At 39.5% G+C, this 19,112-nt stretch overlaps 2 protein-coding genes across 2 annotated transcripts in view; one reads left to right on the forward strand and one right to left on the reverse strand.

Moving 5' to 3' along the window:
- Window positions 1–8,492, reverse strand: part of LOC115510830 (interleukin-36 gamma-like) — a 157,660-nt gene extending 149,168 nt beyond the window's left edge. Inside the window, exon 1 of the mRNA XM_030311094.1 lies at window positions 8,411–8,492. The gene's annotated coding sequence lies outside the window, so the exon portion shown is untranslated. The remainder of the gene's footprint in view (window positions 1–8,410) is intronic.
- Window positions 5,382–14,667, forward strand: IL1A (interleukin 1 alpha). Its single transcript, XM_030311090.1, has 7 exons — window positions 5,382–5,582; window positions 6,453–6,507; window positions 7,471–7,519; window positions 8,310–8,532; window positions 10,326–10,499; window positions 11,864–11,985; window positions 14,181–14,667. Exons 2-7 carry the CDS (start codon window positions 6,461–6,463, stop codon window positions 14,376–14,378), a joined length of 813 nt encoding a protein of 270 aa, XP_030166950.1. The 5' UTR covers window positions 5,382–5,582; window positions 6,453–6,460; the 3' UTR covers window positions 14,379–14,667.
- The last annotated feature ends 4,445 nt before the right edge of the window (window positions 14,668–19,112 follow it).

Genomic DNA, 19,112 nt, shown 5'->3' on the forward strand with positions numbered 1-19,112 from the left:
AGCAGCAAGGGATAAACGTGCCCTCACATATAAAGGGAGACCTATAAGACTAGTGACTGATATCTCTTTTGAAACTTGGCAGGCCAGAAAGGACTGGCACGATATCTTCAGTGTGCTAAACAGAAAAAAATATGCAGCCGAGAATCCTTTATGCAGCAAGTCTGTCATTTAGAATAGAAGGAGAGATAAAGGTCTTCCCAAACAAACAAAAACTGAAGGAATTTGTCACCACTAAGCCAGCCCTACAAGAGATCCTAAGGGGGATCCTGTGAGACAAAGTACCAGAGACATCGCTACAAGCATGAAACCTACAGACATCACAATGACTCTAAACCCATATCTTTCTATAATAACACTGAATGTAAATGGACTAAATGCGCCAACCAAAAGACATAGGGTATCAGAATGGATAAAAAAACAAGACCCATCTATTTGCTGTCTACAAGAGACTCATTTTAGACCTGAGGACACCTTCAGATTGAGAGTGAGGGGATGGAGAACTATTTATCATGCTACTGGAAGCCAAAAGAAAGCTGGAGTAGCCATACTTATATCAGACAAACTAGACTTTAAATTAAAGGCTGTAACAAGAGATGAAGAAGGGCATTATATAATAATCACAGGGTCTATCCATCAGGAAGAGCTAACAATTATAAATGTCTATGTGCCGAATACAGGAGCCCCCAAATATATAAAACAATTACTCATAAACATGAGCAACCTTATTGATAAGAATGTGGTAATTGCAGGGGACTTTAACACTCCACTTACAGAAATGGATAGATCATCTAGACACACGGTCAATAAAGAAACAAGGGCCCTGAATGATACATTGGATCAGATGGACTTGACAGATATATTTAGAACTCTGCATCCCAAAGCAACAGAATATACTTTCTTCTCGAGTGCACATGGAACATTCTCCAAGATAGATCATATACTGGGTCACAAAACAGCCCTTCGTAAGTTTACAAGAATTGAAATCATACCATGCATACTTTCAGACCACAATGCTATGAAGCTGGAAATCAACCACAGGAAATGTCTGGAAAACCTCCAAAAGCGTGGAGGTTAAAGAACACCCTACTAAAGAATGAGTGGGTCAACCAGGCAATTAGAGAAGAAATGAAAAAATATATGGAAACAGGGGCGCCTGGGTGGCACAGTCGGTTAAGCGTCCGACTTCAGCCAGGTCACGATCTCGCGGTCTGTGAGTTCGAGCCCCGCGTCAGGCTCTGGGCTGATGGCTCAGAGCCTGGAGCCTGTTTCCGATTCTGTGTCTCCCTCTCTCTCTGCCCCTCCCCCATTTATGCTCTGTCTCTCTCTCTGTTCCAAAAATAAATAAACGTTGAAAAAAAAATTAAAATATATATATATATATGGAAACAAATGAAAATGAAAATACAACAATCCAAACGCTTTGGGACGCAGCGAAGGCAGTCCTGAGAGGAAAATACATTGCAATCCAGGCCTATCTCAAGAAACAAGAAAAATCCCAAATACAAAATCTAACAGCACACCTAAAGGAAATAGAAGCAGAACAGCAAAGGCAGCCTAAACCCAGCAGAAGAAGAGAAATAATAAAGATCAGAGCAGAAATAAACAATATAGAATCTAAAAAACCTGTAGAGCAGATCAACGAAACCAAGAGTTGGTTTTTTGAAAAAATAAACAAAGTTGACAAACCTCTAGCCAGGCTTCTCAAAAAGAAAACAGAGATGACCCAAATAGATATAATCATGAATGAAAATGGAATTATTACAACCAATCCCTCAGAGATACAAACAATTATCAGGGAATACTATGAAAAATTATATGCCAACAAACTGGACAACCTGGAAGAAATGGACAAATTCCTAAACACCCACACGCTTCCAAAACTCAATCAGGAGGAAATAGAAAGCTTGAACAGACCCATAACCAGCGAAGAAATTGAATCAGTTATCAAAAATCTCCCAACAAATAAGAGTCCAGGACCAAATGGCTTCCCAGGGGAGTTCTACCAGACGTTTAAAGCAGAGATAATACCTATCCTTCTCAAGCTATTCCAAGAAATAGAAAGGGAAGGAAAACTTCCAGACTCATTCTATGAAGCCAGTATTACTTTGGTTCCTAAACCAGACAGAGACCCAGTAAAAAAAGAGAACTACAGGCCAATATCCCTGATGAATATGGATGCAAAAATTCTCAATAAGATACTAGCAGATCGAATTCAACAGCATATAGAAAGAATTATTCACCATGATCAAGTGGGATTCATTCCTGGGATGCAGGGCTGGTTCAACATTCGCAAATCAATCAACGTGATACATCACATTAATAAAAAAAAAAAGAGAAGAACCATATGATCCTGTCAATCAATGCAGAAAAGGCCTTTGACAAAATCCAGCACCCTTCTTAATTAAAAACCCTTGAGAAAGTCGGGATAGAAGGAACATACTTAAAGATCATAAAAGCCATTTATGAAAAGCCCACAGCTAACATCATCCTCAATGGGGAAAAACTGAGAGCTTTTTCCCTGAGATCAGGAACACGACAGGGATGCCCACTCTCCCTGCTGTTGTTTAATATAGTGTTGGAAATTCTAGCATCAGCAATCAGACAACAAAAGGAAATCAAAGGCATCAAAATTGGCAAAGATGAAGTCAAGCTCTCGCTTTTTGCAGATGACATGATATTATACATGCAAAATCCGATAGACTCCACCAAAAGTCTGCTAGAACTGATAGATGAATTCAGCAAAGTTGCAGGATACAAAATCAATGTACAGAAATCAGTTGCATTCTTATACACTAACAATGAAGCAACAGAAAGACAAATAAAGAAACTGATCCCATTTACAATTGCACCAAAAAGCATAAAATACCTAGGAATATATCTAACCAAAGATGTAAAAGATCTGTATGCTGAAAACTATAGAAAGCTTAATGAGGTAATTGAAGAAGATATAAAGAAATGGAAAGACATTCCCTGCTCATGGATTGGAAGAATATTGTCAAAATGTCAATACTACCCAAAGCTATCTACACATTCAATGCAATCCCAATCAAAATTGCACCAGCATTCTTCTCGAAACTAGAACAAGCAATCCTAAAATTCATATGGAACCACAAAAGGCCCCGAATAGTCAAAGTAATTTTGAAGAAGAAGACCAAAGCAGGAGGCATCACAATCCCAGACTTTAGCCTCTACTACAAAGCTGTAATCATCAAGACAGCATGGTATTGGCACAAAAACAGACACATAGACCTATGGAATAGAATAGAAACCCCAGAACTAGACCCACAAACGTATGGCCAACTAATCTTTGACAAAGCAGGAAAGAACATCCAATGGAAAAAAGACAGTCTCTTTCACAAATGGTGCTGGGAGAACTGGACAGCAGCATGCGGAAGATTGAAACTAGACCACTGTCTCACACCATTCACAAAAATAAACTCAAAATGGATAAAGGACCTGAATGTGAGACAGGAAACCATTAAAACCCTAGAGGAGAAAGCAGGAAGAGACCTCTCTAACTCAGCCGTAGCAATCTCTTACTCGACACATCCCCAAAGGCAAGGGAATTAAAAGCAAAAATTAATTACTGGGACCTTATGAAGATAAAAAGCTTCTGCACAGCAAAGGAAACAACCAACAAAACTAAAAGGCAACCAACGGAATGGGAAAAGATATTTGCAAATGACATATCGGACAAAGGGCTAGTATCCAAAATCTACAAAGAGCTCACCAAACTCCACACCCGAAAAACAAATAACCCAGTGAAGAAATGGGCAGAAAACATGAATAGACACTTCTCTAAAGAAGACATCCAGATGGCCAACAGGCACATGAAAAGATGTTCAACGTCGCTCCTTATCAGGGAAATACAAATCAAAACCACACTCAGACATCACCTCACGGCCAGTCAGAGTGGCCAAAATGAACAAATCGGAGACTATAGATGCTGGCGAGGATGTGGAGAAATGGGAACCCTCTTGCACTGTTGGTGGGAATGCAAATTGGTGCAACCGCTCTGGAAAGCAGTGTGGAGTTCCTCAGAAATTAAAAATAGACCTACCCTATGACCCAGCAATAGCACTGCTAGGAATTTACCCAAGGGATACAGGAGTACTGATGCATAGGGGCACTTGTACCCCAATGTTTATAGCAGCACTCTCAACAATAGCCAAATTATGGAAAGAGCCTAAATGTCCATCAACTGATGAATGGATAAAGAAATTGTGGTTTATATTCACAATGGAATACTACGTGGCAATGAGAAAGAATGAAATACGGCCTTTTGTAGCAAAGTGGATGGAACTGGAGAGTGTGATGCTAAGTGAAATAAGCCATACAGAGAAAGACAGATACCATATGTTTTCACTCTTATGTGGATTCCTGAGAAACTAACAGAAAACCCATGGGGGAGGGGAAGGAAAAAAAAAAAAAAAAAAAGAGGTTACAGTGGGAGAGAGCCAAAGCATAAGAGACTGTTAAAACTGAGAACAGGGGCGCCTGGGTGGCTCAGTCGGTTGAGTGTCCAACTTCGGCTCAGGTCATGATCTCACAGTTCGTGGGTTCAAGCCCCACATCAGGCTCTGTGCTGACCGCTTGCTCAGAGCCTGGAGCCTGCTTCAGATTCTGTGTCTCCTACTCTCTCTGCCCCCCACTCGCCCCGTTCACGCTTTGTCTCACTCTGTTTCTCAAAAATAAATAAATGTAAAAAAAAAAATTTTTTTTAAATAAGAAAATAAAAAAAAAAAACTGAGAACAAACTGAGGGGTGATGGGGGATGGGAGGGAGGGGGGGGGGGGGGGGATGGGTATTGAGGAGGGCACCTTTGGGGATGAGCACTGGGTGTTGTATGGAAACCAATTTGACAATAAATTTCATATATTGGGGAAAAAAAAAAAAAAAAAGACTTCTGTGGGTATCATTTTTTCTCTCCCGTACCCTGCCCCAACCAGGAGGCTGTCTCCTGACACTGAGAATGATTTATGCCTATTCAACCAAACCTCCCTCTCCAGAAGAGACAGATCATCTTCTCTCAGAGCCAACCCTCATCTGCCAGGGGCTGCCAAGCATTCCATCAATTCATACTCAGCCCTGAGGTACAAAAAAAACAAATTTAGCTAAAACACAAGCCACAGCTCCCAAGCTCCTTTCCAACTCCAGCCATCTAGAAGTCTGATTTTAGGAGTTCTCCCCTCCTCCCCACCGTACGTTTTACATTTCCTGCCCTTCTTCCCTTTTTGTAAGACCGCATGTTACAACTGTTCAGAACCTAGCAATAAATAAATGAAACTTACTAGTTTCATTGAATTAGTTCAATAAATGAAACTTCTCTAACTTAAACCAAGTTAGAAACTCCTGGAATCTCTACAAGCAACACTACTATCAAGTATGCAGTGTGTCAGTATTTTGGCCAGTTTTCGTTAAAGGAACATAAAAACCATACAAAACAATTCTTCCCTGTAAATTCCCCGGTTGACGCAAACAGACCACGCTACTTCAAGAAGACAAAAGGCCAAGAAGCCTGACAAGGGCCAAGTCTCCAGGCAGAGAGGGAGTCATTTCATTGGCAGCTTGAATCAGCAAAGGTATTGTCCTTATCACATCTTTGACTTTAAAATATATTTTGCTTTTCTTCTGGCTGTTGTCTCTCAAACCGCCTTCTCTGAAGATTAAGCCTCTTCCTTCCTTTCTTCCCTGGTTTGGTGTGTGAGTTAGAATCACAGTCAGATTTCAGAGAATTCTTCCTGCTGATGGGGAACTGAGGGAATTGGCTTCATATGAGGGCACTGGTGAGTACAGCTGAGCCTTCCTTTGGAGGGAATCTGGACTACCAAACTATTAGGAGGAAAAACTGGAAATTTCCAACTCTGTCTCTCTCTTGCATCTATGCAAGGGCAAATACCTCATTCTTGTGGGGTTTTTTTTCTTTAATTTATCCAAGTTTTCATTGAATGCCTACTGTGTACAGTATATTGGGTTGGGCACATAAAACTACCAAGTTTCTTTTCTTTTTTTTTTTTTAATTTTTTTTTAACATTTATTTATTTTTGGGACAGAGAGAGACAGAGCATGAACGGGGGAGGGGCAGAGAGAGAGGGAGACACAGAATCGGAAGCAGGCTCCAGGCTCTGAGCCATCAGCCCAGAGCCCGACGCGGGGCTCGAACTCACGGACCGTGAGATCGTGACCTGAGCCGAAGTTGGACGCCCAACCCACTGAGCCACCCAGGCGCCCCTAAAACTACCAAGTTTCTAAAAGAAGTTAATAATCTAGTAGAGGAGGCAGATACGTTTCCAAATAACTCAAGGGAGTGAAAAGAAGAATGGGGAATATGCTGACTGTGGGCTAAGTCATTCATTAGGTTTCTCAAGAAGCACAAAGCACAGGTGGCTCCCTTTTCTGGCATTTGGTTCAGTGGCTGCTAGGCTGACGGCCACTGGTATTCTCTGTTGCAGAAGTCAAGATGGCCAAAGTTCCTGACCTCTTTGAAGACCTGAAGAACTGTTACAGGTAGGAAATCAATTCTATCTCTTATGATTTAATGAAGGGATCCAGGTACATGAGAATCCACCTCAGAGTTAACAGTAACTAGCATGGAGCCCGACTGGCAAAGGTATAGAGATGTGTCCTACTGCTTAAGTCAGGGCAGGTTCAGTGAAGATCCAGAAAGAGTAGGTACCCCACATGTTAAACTAAGATAGCACTAACAGGGAGGCCACCTTTTCAGAAAAACTATTTTTACAGTCTGCTGTGTCTTAGTGAATTTCAACATCTACTTAGACACAGCCTCAGTCAAGTTCACATGCTCTGATACAGTATTGGGTTTTCATGGACTGCCAGAGAGAAAACCATTCTCAGGAAAACTTCTGGATCTCAATCTGAACAGGCAATGGCTAAACAGCAATTTTAGCATGTGAATGCACATACACAGTCTAACCTCATTCAGACATAAGAGTAGGGTAAGTGAATAAAATTTAAAATTAAAGAATACTTTAAACAAACATGGTATTCCCATTACCTGTTAATATACACTAACACAAACTAGGCTATCAAAATGTGGCTATACTAGTTCCCAAGTATAAACTATTAAATTTATTTTAGTGAATACATGAAAGCAATGTGTAACACATGACCTATTTGGCTAAAATTAAAATAAGGTGCCTCCAAAGCATTTCTCTTTTGAGGAGGTTAACATTTTTCCCTGAAATTCAACTAGAACTCTTCAATTTGTTACCCAAGGCCCATTTTTACAGACAAAGTTCAAGGCCTGTCCCGACGATTACTAATTCCAAATTAGTGACTCACAAATTACTGTATACATGTACGTAAATGTATAGAAGTCCTTAATTTTCTTAGATGACAGTAATGACCAGGTGTCTGTTACCCAAAGCTAATGTGGTCATTAAAATACACTGCCCGGTGACTGCAGTGATATAAAACACAGAATTACATTCTCATTATCTTGTTTGGCAGTGAAAATGAAGAATACAGTTCTGAAATTGACCATCTCACTCTGAATCAGGTAAGCAACGATTGTAATTCTTATGGGATTGCTATTCTTTTTTTTTAAGTTTATTTATTTTTGTTGTGTGTGTGTGTGTGTGTGTGTGTGTGTGTGTGAGAGAGAGAGAGAGAGAGAGAGAGAGAGAGAGAGAGAGCAGGGGAGGAGCAGAGAGAGAGAGAAACCATCCAGAAAATAAAAATAGATCATACTAAGAGTTTACCACTGCCACCACTATGGTATGTTCCTTAAAGTCTCTTCTAGGTACATACACACATTTGAACAATTATTAGGAATATATCATATATAATTTTATATACAGCTTTTTTCACTAGCAATACATCAAGGGCATTCCAGAGTACCGTGAACTATGAGATCACGACCTGAGTCAAAACCAAGAGCTGGAGGCTTAACCAGCTGAGCCACCCAGATGGCTCACAGGATTGCCATTCTTATGCAGTATTTTTTCTACCAGAAGAAAACAGCAATAACTTGAATCCTCGATGTTTTGGTTTCACCCTAACTAGAGGTTCAGAGACCTGCATCTCTCCCTCCTAAGTGAGATCAACTGCCTCTCTACACTGACAGTTGATGGCACTGTCCATTCTCAACAGACTTTCCTAGGGAAAGGTGGGAGAGAGGTAGAAAAAGAGGAGAGTTTGGGGAGGGAGGGAAGAAGAGAGGGAAGCGGGGAGAAGACTGATGAAATAGAGACCCTTCTCACCAAGTCTATTGAATACAACTTCTACTGAAAAGGATCTCATCCTATGACCATATGCAGCCCCTCAGTTTCCATGTTCCTTCCTCATAGAAATCCTTCTATGATGCAAGCTATGACCCACTTCATGAGGACTGTACAGATAAATTTATGTCTCCGAGTACTTCTGAAACCTCTAAGACACCCCAGCTTACCCTCAAGAAGAGTGTGGTGATGGTGGCAGCCAATGGGAAGATTCTGAAGAAGAGACGGTTGAGTTTAAATCAATTCCTCACTGCTGATGACCTGGAAGCCATTGCCAACGAAGTAGAAGAAGGTAAGAAGTCAAGTGCAAATAATAGCTTTGTTTTCCATTTTTAAGAACCTGGAGACAACAGAGCACAGGAGAAAATAAAACCTAGATTCAGTAACAAGAGGGCAACCAGGCATTAGTCCGGTAACTACAAGGAAGGAGAAGATACTTTCATCCTTCTCCAGTAGGGAGGGAGCAGCAGTGGTCTGAGTCTATAGAATACTTCCTCATGGGCTTATAGATAAAGGTCATGTAGCTTTTATCCTTATGGCAGAAAGCTGTCATATACTGTTAGTAGGTGACTATTTACAAGCTACATTCCTCCAGATAATAACTCTGCCCCCATTGAGCAAGTCACTTAACCTTTCTGTGCTTCAGTTTCCTCTACTGTAAAATGGAGATGATCAGAGTCCCTACTTGTTAAAATTAAATGAGTCAATACTTGCAAGCTGCTGGACTAGAATAATGCCTGGCATGGAAATACCCACTAAATGTTAGGTATTGCCATTACCCCTACTCCTATTCCTCCTACTTACTACTACCTTTGTTAATACTACCAATACTGTTAATTGGTTAATGGCTGCATTATCTCTACATTTTCTGACAATCTTACATTCTCATTTGACAGATGAGGAAACTAAGCTCAGTTAGGTAAGTCACATAGTGTGTAAGCGGGAGAGCTTTAAACCAAATTCAGTTCTGATTATAACACTTAGGACTATTCTCCCATGCGTCTACTATACAAACCTCTACATGAAACATAAGCCCAATATTTTTCAGATAATAGCTTTTTAAGATAACAGGTAAACACTAATACACATTCAGCCAGAAAACTGGAAGATACAAGAAAATGTAAAACAGAAAATAAAAATAGTTCATGCTAAGAGTTTACCACTGCCACCACTATGGTATGTTCCTTAAAGTCTCTTCTAGGTACATACACACATATGAAGAATTATTAGGATTATATCATATACCATTTTATAGTCAGCTTTTTTCACTTAGCAATATATCAAGGGCATTCTAGAGTACCAATTTTTCAACTTATAAGTAATATAACAATGAACACCCATATCAAATAAATCGTCATTTTTTTTTTTTACTTTTTAAAAAGTTTATTTATTATTTGGAGAGAGAGAGAGCAGGGGAGGGGCAGAGAGAGGGAGAAAGAGAGAATCCCAAGCAGGCTCTGTGCTGTCAGCACAGAACCCGACATGGGGCTCAAACTCATGACATGAAATAATAACCTGAGCCGAAACGTTGGATGCTTAACTGACTAAGCCACCCAGAAGCCCCAGTAAATCTTCGTTTTTAACACTATTTATTTCCTTGGAATAGATTACTAGATGTAAACTTACTCAGAGCCATGAGGATTTGTGAAGCTACTGATATATCCGCTATTCAGAAAGGGGGGTAGACATTTAGACCTGCATGTCCAGTGACATAGAATTCTTAACATATTCATTTTTCTCAGAGTATATTCATTTGAAAAATATAGATGGTGAAGTTTAGTCTTCCTGGGTTTCTTAGAAACCTTCCTGGTTTCTTAGAAACCTCCAAACAACCAAAATGAAATACTTCACAAATGATCTCTTTAAAAAAAAAAAAATACTGCCTAAGGAGTTGAAGTTTAAAAAGAAATAAGTAATCACAAAGATAATCCTAGAATCAACTCCGCTGACTGGGTGGCTTCACTCTCTCCTGTTTCTTCATCTGGATTGGAATATTCTTAATGTCTTTTGATGCTTTTATTAGAGTAGAAATATCATCTGTGTTTGTACAAAGACATCAATCTGAGCTTGTGATAATGGTTTTAGAAATCATGAAGCCCAGATCAGTAGCACCCAACTTCTATAGCAGTGAAAAATACAACTATCAGAAGATCATCAAATCCCAATTCATCCTGAATGACAACCTCAGTCAAAGTGTAATTCGAAAAGCAGGGGGAAAATACCTCGCAGCCGCTGCATTACAGAATCTGGATGATGCGGGTAAGTGGACACAACTCTGTCCTCCTCCCCTCCTCTTATTTCTGTATTTATTTCAAGCTTCGTACTTTCAAAATATAGACCGCTCTAGATTCCTGGCTTTGCACAATCCTTCTAGAATAGGATAAAGCACAACACCCCGCAGTAAAATCCTGGGCAAGGACGGGAGCTTCCGCCAAATCAGGAAGCTCCACAAAGAGAGAAGTTTCCTTTCTTTGGGAGCACTGAGTGGTAAGCTTTCTGATGTAGTATCTCCTTTGGTTCTCTTAGATAGTCTTCTCCTCAGTTTTAAAGATGAGGAAACTGACTCCCAGAAATATGAAATGACTTGCCCAAAGTTACCCAGAAGCCAATGAGGGGCAATCACTCTCCATTAGAAAGCCTGCTGATCAAACTTAGAAATAGCACCACTAAAAAGAATCATCATCTCTGATAACGTAACTGTGAAGCGAAACATCCAATAAGCTGAGAATATTTTGGGGAGGATGAAACTTAGTGTCCAAGACACTTAGCCACACAAATCCAATTTCCATGTTGTACATATTTTAGCTTCAGGACATGTCATCAGCATACAAAATTATTTTCAGAGCTCCACACGGGCTACTTGGCAATAAACAAACGGGGCTCCTTCTAATTGGACATACTTCAGACAACATACTTTCCACTCAGACATTTACAAATTATTTTGTGTTCTATTTTCCTACTTAATATTATCTCATGTAATTTTCCCACATATTGAAAAGTATATATATTTGCCATTTTAATGGCACTAGAATATTCAATCATGTTGCTATGCTGGTCCCTTAGGTGTTTGCTCCAAGTAATTCTATTGCAAAGATTATTGTATATATAATTTTTCCCCTAGGAGGCTATTTCTTTGGAGCGTATCCCAAAAAAGGAACTCTTAGGTTCCTAGGAGTGAGTAATTATCCAGCTCTTATTAAGCATTGTTCTCTGAGGAAAACAACTACTTTTCACTAGCACTAGTAACATGATCGTATCAGCTTCCTCAAACCCCTCCACTTTAGGTTATAATGAACTCATGGGCTCACAAGTTGAAGGGTCTTTGTCCCACTAATGTATTACAAGAGATTCAAACAAATAGCCCCCCAAGCATTCATTCAACATAGAAAATTCTGAAGACATCAACCAAGTATTTACCTGTCCAGTAAAAGCGGCAGACATTGTGAAGGACACAAAGATCTATGGAATTTCATTCTGGTGTTTACATCATAGTTGGGGACCTAACTACACACACACACACACACACACACACACACACACACACACACACACAATTTACATAACATGGGATTTTATTCAAGTACAATGGATTTACTTTCTTTTTTGGCTTTTTTCTTTGCCAGTGAAATTTGACATGGGGGCTTATACATCAAAAGAAGATTCTAAACTTCCTGTGACTCTCAGAATCTCAAAAACTCGACTGTTTGTGAGTGCCCAAAATGAAGATGAGCCTGTATTGCTAAAGGTCAGTCGTCCTCAGTCTCCAATTGACCTTCATTTACATCCCATATGTTTGTGACTGATTCCAATAGACAGACACCCCTAGCAGGGTGGCACAGTCCTCTTCTCTTCCTACCACAGCTTCCACCTGTCCACCTGCCCCTACCTGCTACTTCTCACCTATCCCCAGAGGCGCTTCTACGCAGGATCTATGAGAAAGTAAAAATGGCAAGAGTGAATAAAAGGGAAATTACCTTCTTCCTTCTTTGTCCTTACCCTACCTGATCCTAGTCACCTCCCATCCCAGGGCATCCATTTGTTCTATCCATCTTGAACTCTACCATCTGAGCTATATGATGGTAGGCCTTAGGACAATGGGGCCTGCTTCTAAGAAACTCAAAAAAGCCAACTAGGAGCAGACAGTATGAATCACCTGCCATTGGGCACAAGCAAAATCTGGGAGCCAAGACTGAAACCCTGGCCTTTGACTCTATTGCCTCTCTCTCTTCATTGGTGCCAGCATTATCCCTCATCCCAGCCCCATCTCCACTACCACCTTTCCCTCAAGCATACAGACACATACACACCCACGATAGCCTTTAGATGTTTTCTCCACTGATAAGAGGTGACTCTTATTTAGTAAATGTATAATGCAAACCCCCAACTCCAACCAGGATTTTTGTGGGTGCATGTATTTCTCCACGTGGGTTAAGGGAGGTAAAAATGATATCTACAGACGAGGGCAGTATCTTCCTTCATGAATTCATTCAACAGTCATCATTTATTGAGAGCCTTCTATTTTTCAAACATAGTGCCAACAGCTACGTAGACTGTGGTGAGCCAAAATCCCTAGCCTTATAGAAGTTGGTCTTCTGGGGGACACAGACAGTAGACAAGCCAAAAAAACAGCAAAAAGTAAAAGATGCTGTAAAGCAAATGAAAAGGGTGCTGAGATACAGAAAAATGGGAGAGTACTCTTTACATAGGGAGGCAAGAGCAGAGCTCCCTGTGAGATCTGATAGGAGCATGCCTTGCAAGGGGGCAGGTAAACAGGGCATTCTAAACAGAGGATCTGAGTGCATCTGGGCTCTATACCTTCAAGAGTTTAAAGGCCACCTTCAGAGACCAGAAGGAACATTGTAGAACTGAGGCACTGTGAGAAGGAGGAAAGAAAAGTGAGGCTAGTGTTTGTGGAGCCTTGCATTTGGGTTTCATTTGAGGTACAATGAAAGTCATTAAAAGGTTTCAAACAGGGAAGTGTCCTGACCATCACTTATATTTTCTAAACTAGAGAATAGATCACCAAGAAGGCAATGAAGAAAGCACAAAGCTCAAATAGGAGGTAATAATAACAGTCATGGAACTGGGGGTGGTGAGGCAGATAAAAAGAAGTAGACAGAAATGGTTATGTTTCAGAGATAGAAGCAACAGGAGGTAGGAGAGAAAATACATTTACTGAGATGGGGAAAAAGTAGGAGAGGAATAGGTTTGGGAAATAAATCTTTGTTGGCATTGAAAACCCCAAGGAAACCTCAAAAGGATAATTGGTTGCTTTAGATTAAAAAGAGCACAGAAGAAGCATATCAAGTTGAAATTTGAATTTTACTTTTCCATGAAAGTATTGTTAGATTCTATCCATACTCGCAAGAATAGTACAGTCTAAAGAGATCGCAATTGTCATGGAGTTAGTTGCTGTTACACTTGGAAATGTGTGTGTGTGTGTGTGTGTTTTGAGTTTTTTAAACTTTTAATTGTTAGCTTAAATATGGAGATAAACATCTCTAATAATAAATTATTTTCCCAAAGATATGATCAGCACACTTAGAGGTCAAAATGTTTAGAGGTCTCAGAATTGCTAGTGCTCAGATTTATGCAAAATGCCTTATGCTTATGTTGAAGGCAGGACAAGAACAATGTTCTACCCTACCTTCCAGGATACAGTAAGACACGACTGTCATTGGCAATCCTCATGAATAATTTGGATTTCTCTCCAGTTACTTAAGGAAGTTAGCTATTATGTGTAGACTGGCCATACATCTAACAGGCATGTAATAGATGCTTGCTGAATGAACAAATGAATGAAGAACCTATATCATCACATTACAGAGTCACAGTCCTAAAGTGCTATATTTCTTACAAAGGCCAAATGTCAAGGGATTGCACTTCAGTTCTTTGTCTAGAATCTTGTTTTCTAACATATCTCTGTTCTCCTAATTACAGGAGATGCCTGAGACACCCAAAACCATCAGAGATGAGACCAACCTTCTCTTCTTCTGGGAACGTCATGGCAGTAAGAACTACTTCAAATCAGTTGCCCATCCAAAGTTGTTCATTGCCACACAGGAAGAAAAACTGGTGCACATGGCAAGAGGGCTACCCTCTGTCACTGACTTTCAGATACTGGAAACCCAGTCTTGACTCTGGAATCTACTTCCTTGTGAAGTGTTTACAGTCCATATGTACTATGTACATGGAGGAGTCAAATCTTTTACTCTTAGTCACCTGCTGAGCATGTGCTGAGCCTTTGTAATTCTAAATGAATGTTTACTCTCTTTGTAAGAGAGTGAGCAAGCTCTAATGGAACCAACATCAACATATAATGTTGTTTGTTATTTAAAGAATACCCTATACTTGAAATACAAATCAAAACCACCATGAGATACCACCTGACACCTGTCAGAATGGCTAACATTAACAACTCAGGCAACTGACAGATGTTGGCGAGGATGCGGAGAAAGAGGATCTCTTTTGCATTGTTGGTGGGAATGCAATCTGGTGCAGCCACTCTGGAAAACAGTATGGAGGGTCCTCAAAAAACTAAAAATAGAACTACCCTATGACCCAGCAAGTGTACTACTAGGCATTTATCCAAGGGATACAGGTGTGCTGTTTCAAAGGGACACATGTATCCCCATGTTTATAGCAGCACTATTGACAATAGCCAAAGTATGGAAAGCCCAAATGTCCATCGATGGATGAATGGATAAAGAAAATGTGGTGTATATATATACAATGGAGTATTATTCGGCAATCAAAAAAAATGAAACCTTGCCATTTGCATCTACGTGGATGGAACTGGAGGGTATTATGCTAAGTGAAATTAGTCAGTCAGAGAAGGACAAAAATGATATGCTTTCACTCATATGAGGACTTTAAAGAGACAAAACAGGATGAACATAAGGGAAGGGAAACAAAAAGAATATAAAAACAGGGAGGGGGACAAAACAGAAGAGACTCATAAATATGGAGAACAAACAGAGGGTTACTGGAGGGGTTGTGGGAAAGGGGATGGGCTAAATGGGTAAGGGGCACTAAGGGAATCTACTCCTGAAATACATTGTTGCACTATATGCTAACTAATTTGGATGTAAAATTAAAAAAAAAAAAAAAAAGAATACCCTATACTTTGCAAACCAAAAAGACTTGCTACCAAAAAGACTCTACCCATATTACATAGTGGTTAAGTAAGTGAGGCCTAAGAAATACCCCACAGCAGTTGGAATGAGAAGCCATTTGCCCAGGATTTCATTCCAACTGCTTGTCTTTAAGTTGCTGATGGACCCTTAATCAAATACGTAAGTTTCTGGGACTTAGTTTGGTTATCTTCAAAATGGAGGGGATGATACTTATACCTTTCCTGCCTCAACAGTATTTTATGCCATCAATGAGATCAGTTTGGTAAAATGCTTTGAATGAAAATTTTGAGCCTCAAGAAGTCAAGTGTAAGTATTTATTATTTATGTACATATATATTTATGAATATATTTTTAATATAATTATAACATGTTATTATATTTGTGGCAATTATTTATATTCTTGGAGTATGACTGATCATCCTTAACAACAGTAAAGAATGTTTTCAGGCTAAATAGTTTTATTGATTCACACTAAGGCACTTTTGGTCTAAGTCTTGCTTTTTGTAGTACCTGGAAGCTCTATAATTATGATAATAAATTTATATTAACATCTTGTGCTGATCATTGACAATCTTTCAATCCTCTACTTTTAAACTTACTTAGCATGCTTGTGTCATTCAATTTCACCTGCTATCAAGTCCTACTAGCTAAAGAGGGATAAACTTAACTTTGGTGACCACGAGACAACTGTTAATCTAAACTTTCTTTTCCGGAATGTAAGCAATGTTCCTTCAAGGTTCTACAAGTTGTGATCAAACTATAGTGTTAAATTTCTATCAAAAATAAGGACTGATACATTACTATAAATCATAATTGAATAAAACTTACAAAAACATAAGTCTGACACAATTATTTACTGTCTTAATCATTACTTTAATGCATGGTAATTAGGAACAAATGATAAAACTTCACATAAATAACTCTAATTAGTGTTACTTTATAAAACCAAACCAAGTTTTATGGTTTTTCTCTCCCCTTTGTTAGCTTGCCACTATGCACAAATGGTACTTAGAATGATAATATTCCCAGGGCGTGTGGGTGGCTCAGTCAGTTGAGCTTCTGACTTCGGCTCAGATCATGATCTCACTGCTCGTGAGTTCAAGCCTCACATCAGGCTCTGTGCTGACAGCTCGGAGCCTGAAGCCTGCTTCAGATTCTGTCTCTGTCTTTCTGCCCCTCCCCTGCTTGCGCGCGCTCTCTCTCTGTCTCTCTCTCTCAAATATAAAATAAAACATTAAAAAAAAATAATATTCCCATGTTTCATTTGAAGCTCACATTACACATGTATAACATTTGTGCTCATATAGCTACACAAACTCACACATACAGAGCCACATTAAAAATTAATGGATCCATCTACAAAAGACTCATTTAAAAAAATTTTTTTTTCAACGTTTATTTATTTTTTTTGGGACAGAGAGAGACAGAGCACGAACGGGGGAGGGGCAGAGAGAGAGGGAGACACAGAATCGGAAACAGGCTCCAGGCTCCGAGCCATCAGCCCAGAGCCTGACGCGGGGCTCGAACTCACGGACCACGAGATCGTGACCTGGCTGAAGTCGGACGCTTAACCGACTGCGCCACCCAGGCGCCCCACAAAAGACTCATTTTAGACCTAAAGACACTGCAGACTGAAAGTGAGAAGATGGAGAACCATCTATCAGGCTAATGGACATCAAAAGAAAGCCAGAGTAGCCATACTTATATCAGATAAACTAGATTTTAAAACAAAGACTGTCATATGTAAGAGATGAATCACTGAGTTCTACTCCTGAAGCCAAGACTACACTAAATGCTAACTAACTTGAATTTTTATATAAACTTTTTTTTAATGTTTATTTTTGAGAGAGAGGGAGGGAGAGAGAGAGAGTATCAGAAAAGGACTGTGCACTGACAGCAGAGAGCCTGACATAGGACTCAAACTTACAAACCGTGAGATCACGACCTGAGCTGAAGTTGATCCTTTAACCGACTGAGTCACCCAGGCACCCTACTAACTTGAATTTAAATTTTAAAAAATAATAAAAATAAAACAAAGACTGTTACAAGAGATGAAGAAAGGCATTATATCATAATTAGGGGGTCTATCCACTAAGAAGATCTAGCAATTGTAAATATTTATGCCCGCTACTCAGACCACCCAAATATATACATACATTAATCACAAACATAAAGAAATTCATTGATAATAATACCATTACAGTAGGGGACTTTAACACCCCACTTACAACAATGGACAGATCATCTAAGCAGAAAATCAACAAGGAAATAATGGGTTTGAATGACAAACTGGACCAGATGGACTTAATGGGTATATTCAGAATATTTCATCCTAAAACAGCATAATACACATTTTTCTCAAATGCATATGGGATATTCTCCAGAAGAGATCACATACTTGATCACAAATCAGCCCTCAACAAGTACAAAAAGATCAAGATCATACCATGCATATTTTCAGAACATAATGCTATAGAACTTTAAAAAAATTTTTGTAACATTTATTCATTTTTGAGAGACAGAGAGAGACAGCATGAATGGGGGAGGGGCAGAGAGAGGGAGACACAGAATCCAAAGCTGGCCCCAGGCTCTGAGCTGTCAGCATAGAGCCCGACACGGGGCTTGAACTCACAGACGGCAAGATCATGACCCGAGCTGAAGTCAGATGCTTAACAGACTGAGCCACCCAGGTGCCCCAATGCTATGAAACTTGAAATCAAGTACAAATTTAGAAAGAACACAAATACTTGGAGATTAAAGAACATCCTATTAAAGAATGAATGGATTAACCAATAAATTAAAGAGGAAATTAAAAAGTACATGGAAGCCAATGAAAATGAAAACACAACAGTTCAAAACCTTTGGGATGCAGCAAATGCAGTCATAAGAGGGAAGTATATAGCAATCCAGGCCTTCCTAAAGAAGGAAGAAACCTGGGGCGCCTGGGTGGCGCAGTCGGTTAAGCGTCCGACTTCAGCCAGGTCACGATCTCACGGTCCGTGAGTTCGAGCCCCGCGTCAGGCTCTGGGCTGATGGCTCGGAGCCTGGAGCCTGCTTCCGATTCTGTGTCTCCCTCTCTCTCTGCCCCTCCCCCATTCATGCTCTGTCTCTCGCTGTCCCAAAAATAAACGTTGAAAAAAAAAAAAAATTAAAAAAAAAAAAAAAAAGAAGGAAGAAACCTTACACATAAAGGAGCTGGAAAAAGAAAACCAATAAAGCCCCAAACCAGCAGAAGAAGGGAAATAATAAAGATTAGAGCAGAAATCAATGATATAAAAAAAAAAAACAAAAAAACAAAAAAACAGTAGAACAGATCAATGAAACCAGGAGCTGGTTCTTTGAAAGAATTAACAAAATTGATAAACCTCTAGCCAGATTGATTAAAAAAAAAAAAAAAGGAAAGGACCCAAATAAATAAAATCACACATGAAAGAGGAGAGATCTCAACCAACACTGCAGAAATACAAACAATAATAGGATATTATGAGCAATTATACACCAATAAATTGGGCAATCTGGAAGAAATGGACAAAGTTCTAGAAACATATAAACTACCAAAACTGAAACAGGAAGAAATAGAAAATTTGAACAGACCCATAACCAGTAAAGAAAATTGAATCAGTAATCAAATATCTCCCAACAAGAGCCCAGAGCCAATGGCTTCCCGGGGGAATTCTACCAAACATTTAAAGAAGAGTTAATACCTAGTCTTCTGAAGCTGTTCCAAAAAATAGAA

Source organism: Lynx canadensis, chromosome A3, assembly GCF_007474595.2.
Source record: "Lynx canadensis isolate LIC74 chromosome A3, mLynCan4.pri.v2, whole genome shotgun sequence".
Lineage (NCBI taxonomy): Eukaryota > Metazoa > Chordata > Mammalia > Carnivora > Felidae > Lynx > Lynx canadensis.

What these genes read in the sequence shown, in the direction of transcription:
- IL1A (XM_030311090.1), top strand. Translation starts at nt 6,461, where the DNA reads ATGGCCAAAGTTCCTGACCTCTTTGAAGACCTGAAGAACTGTTACAG. An exon ending in GACCTGAAGAACTGTTACAG is followed by an intron (nt 6,508 to 7,470) that starts GTAGGAAATCAA and finishes CTTGTTTGGCAG; the next exon opens with TGAAAATGAAGAATACAGTT. An exon ending in TGCCAACGAAGTAGAAGAAG is followed by an intron (nt 8,533 to 10,325) that starts GTAAGAAGTCAA and finishes TAATGGTTTTAG; the next exon opens with AAATCATGAAGCCCAGATCA.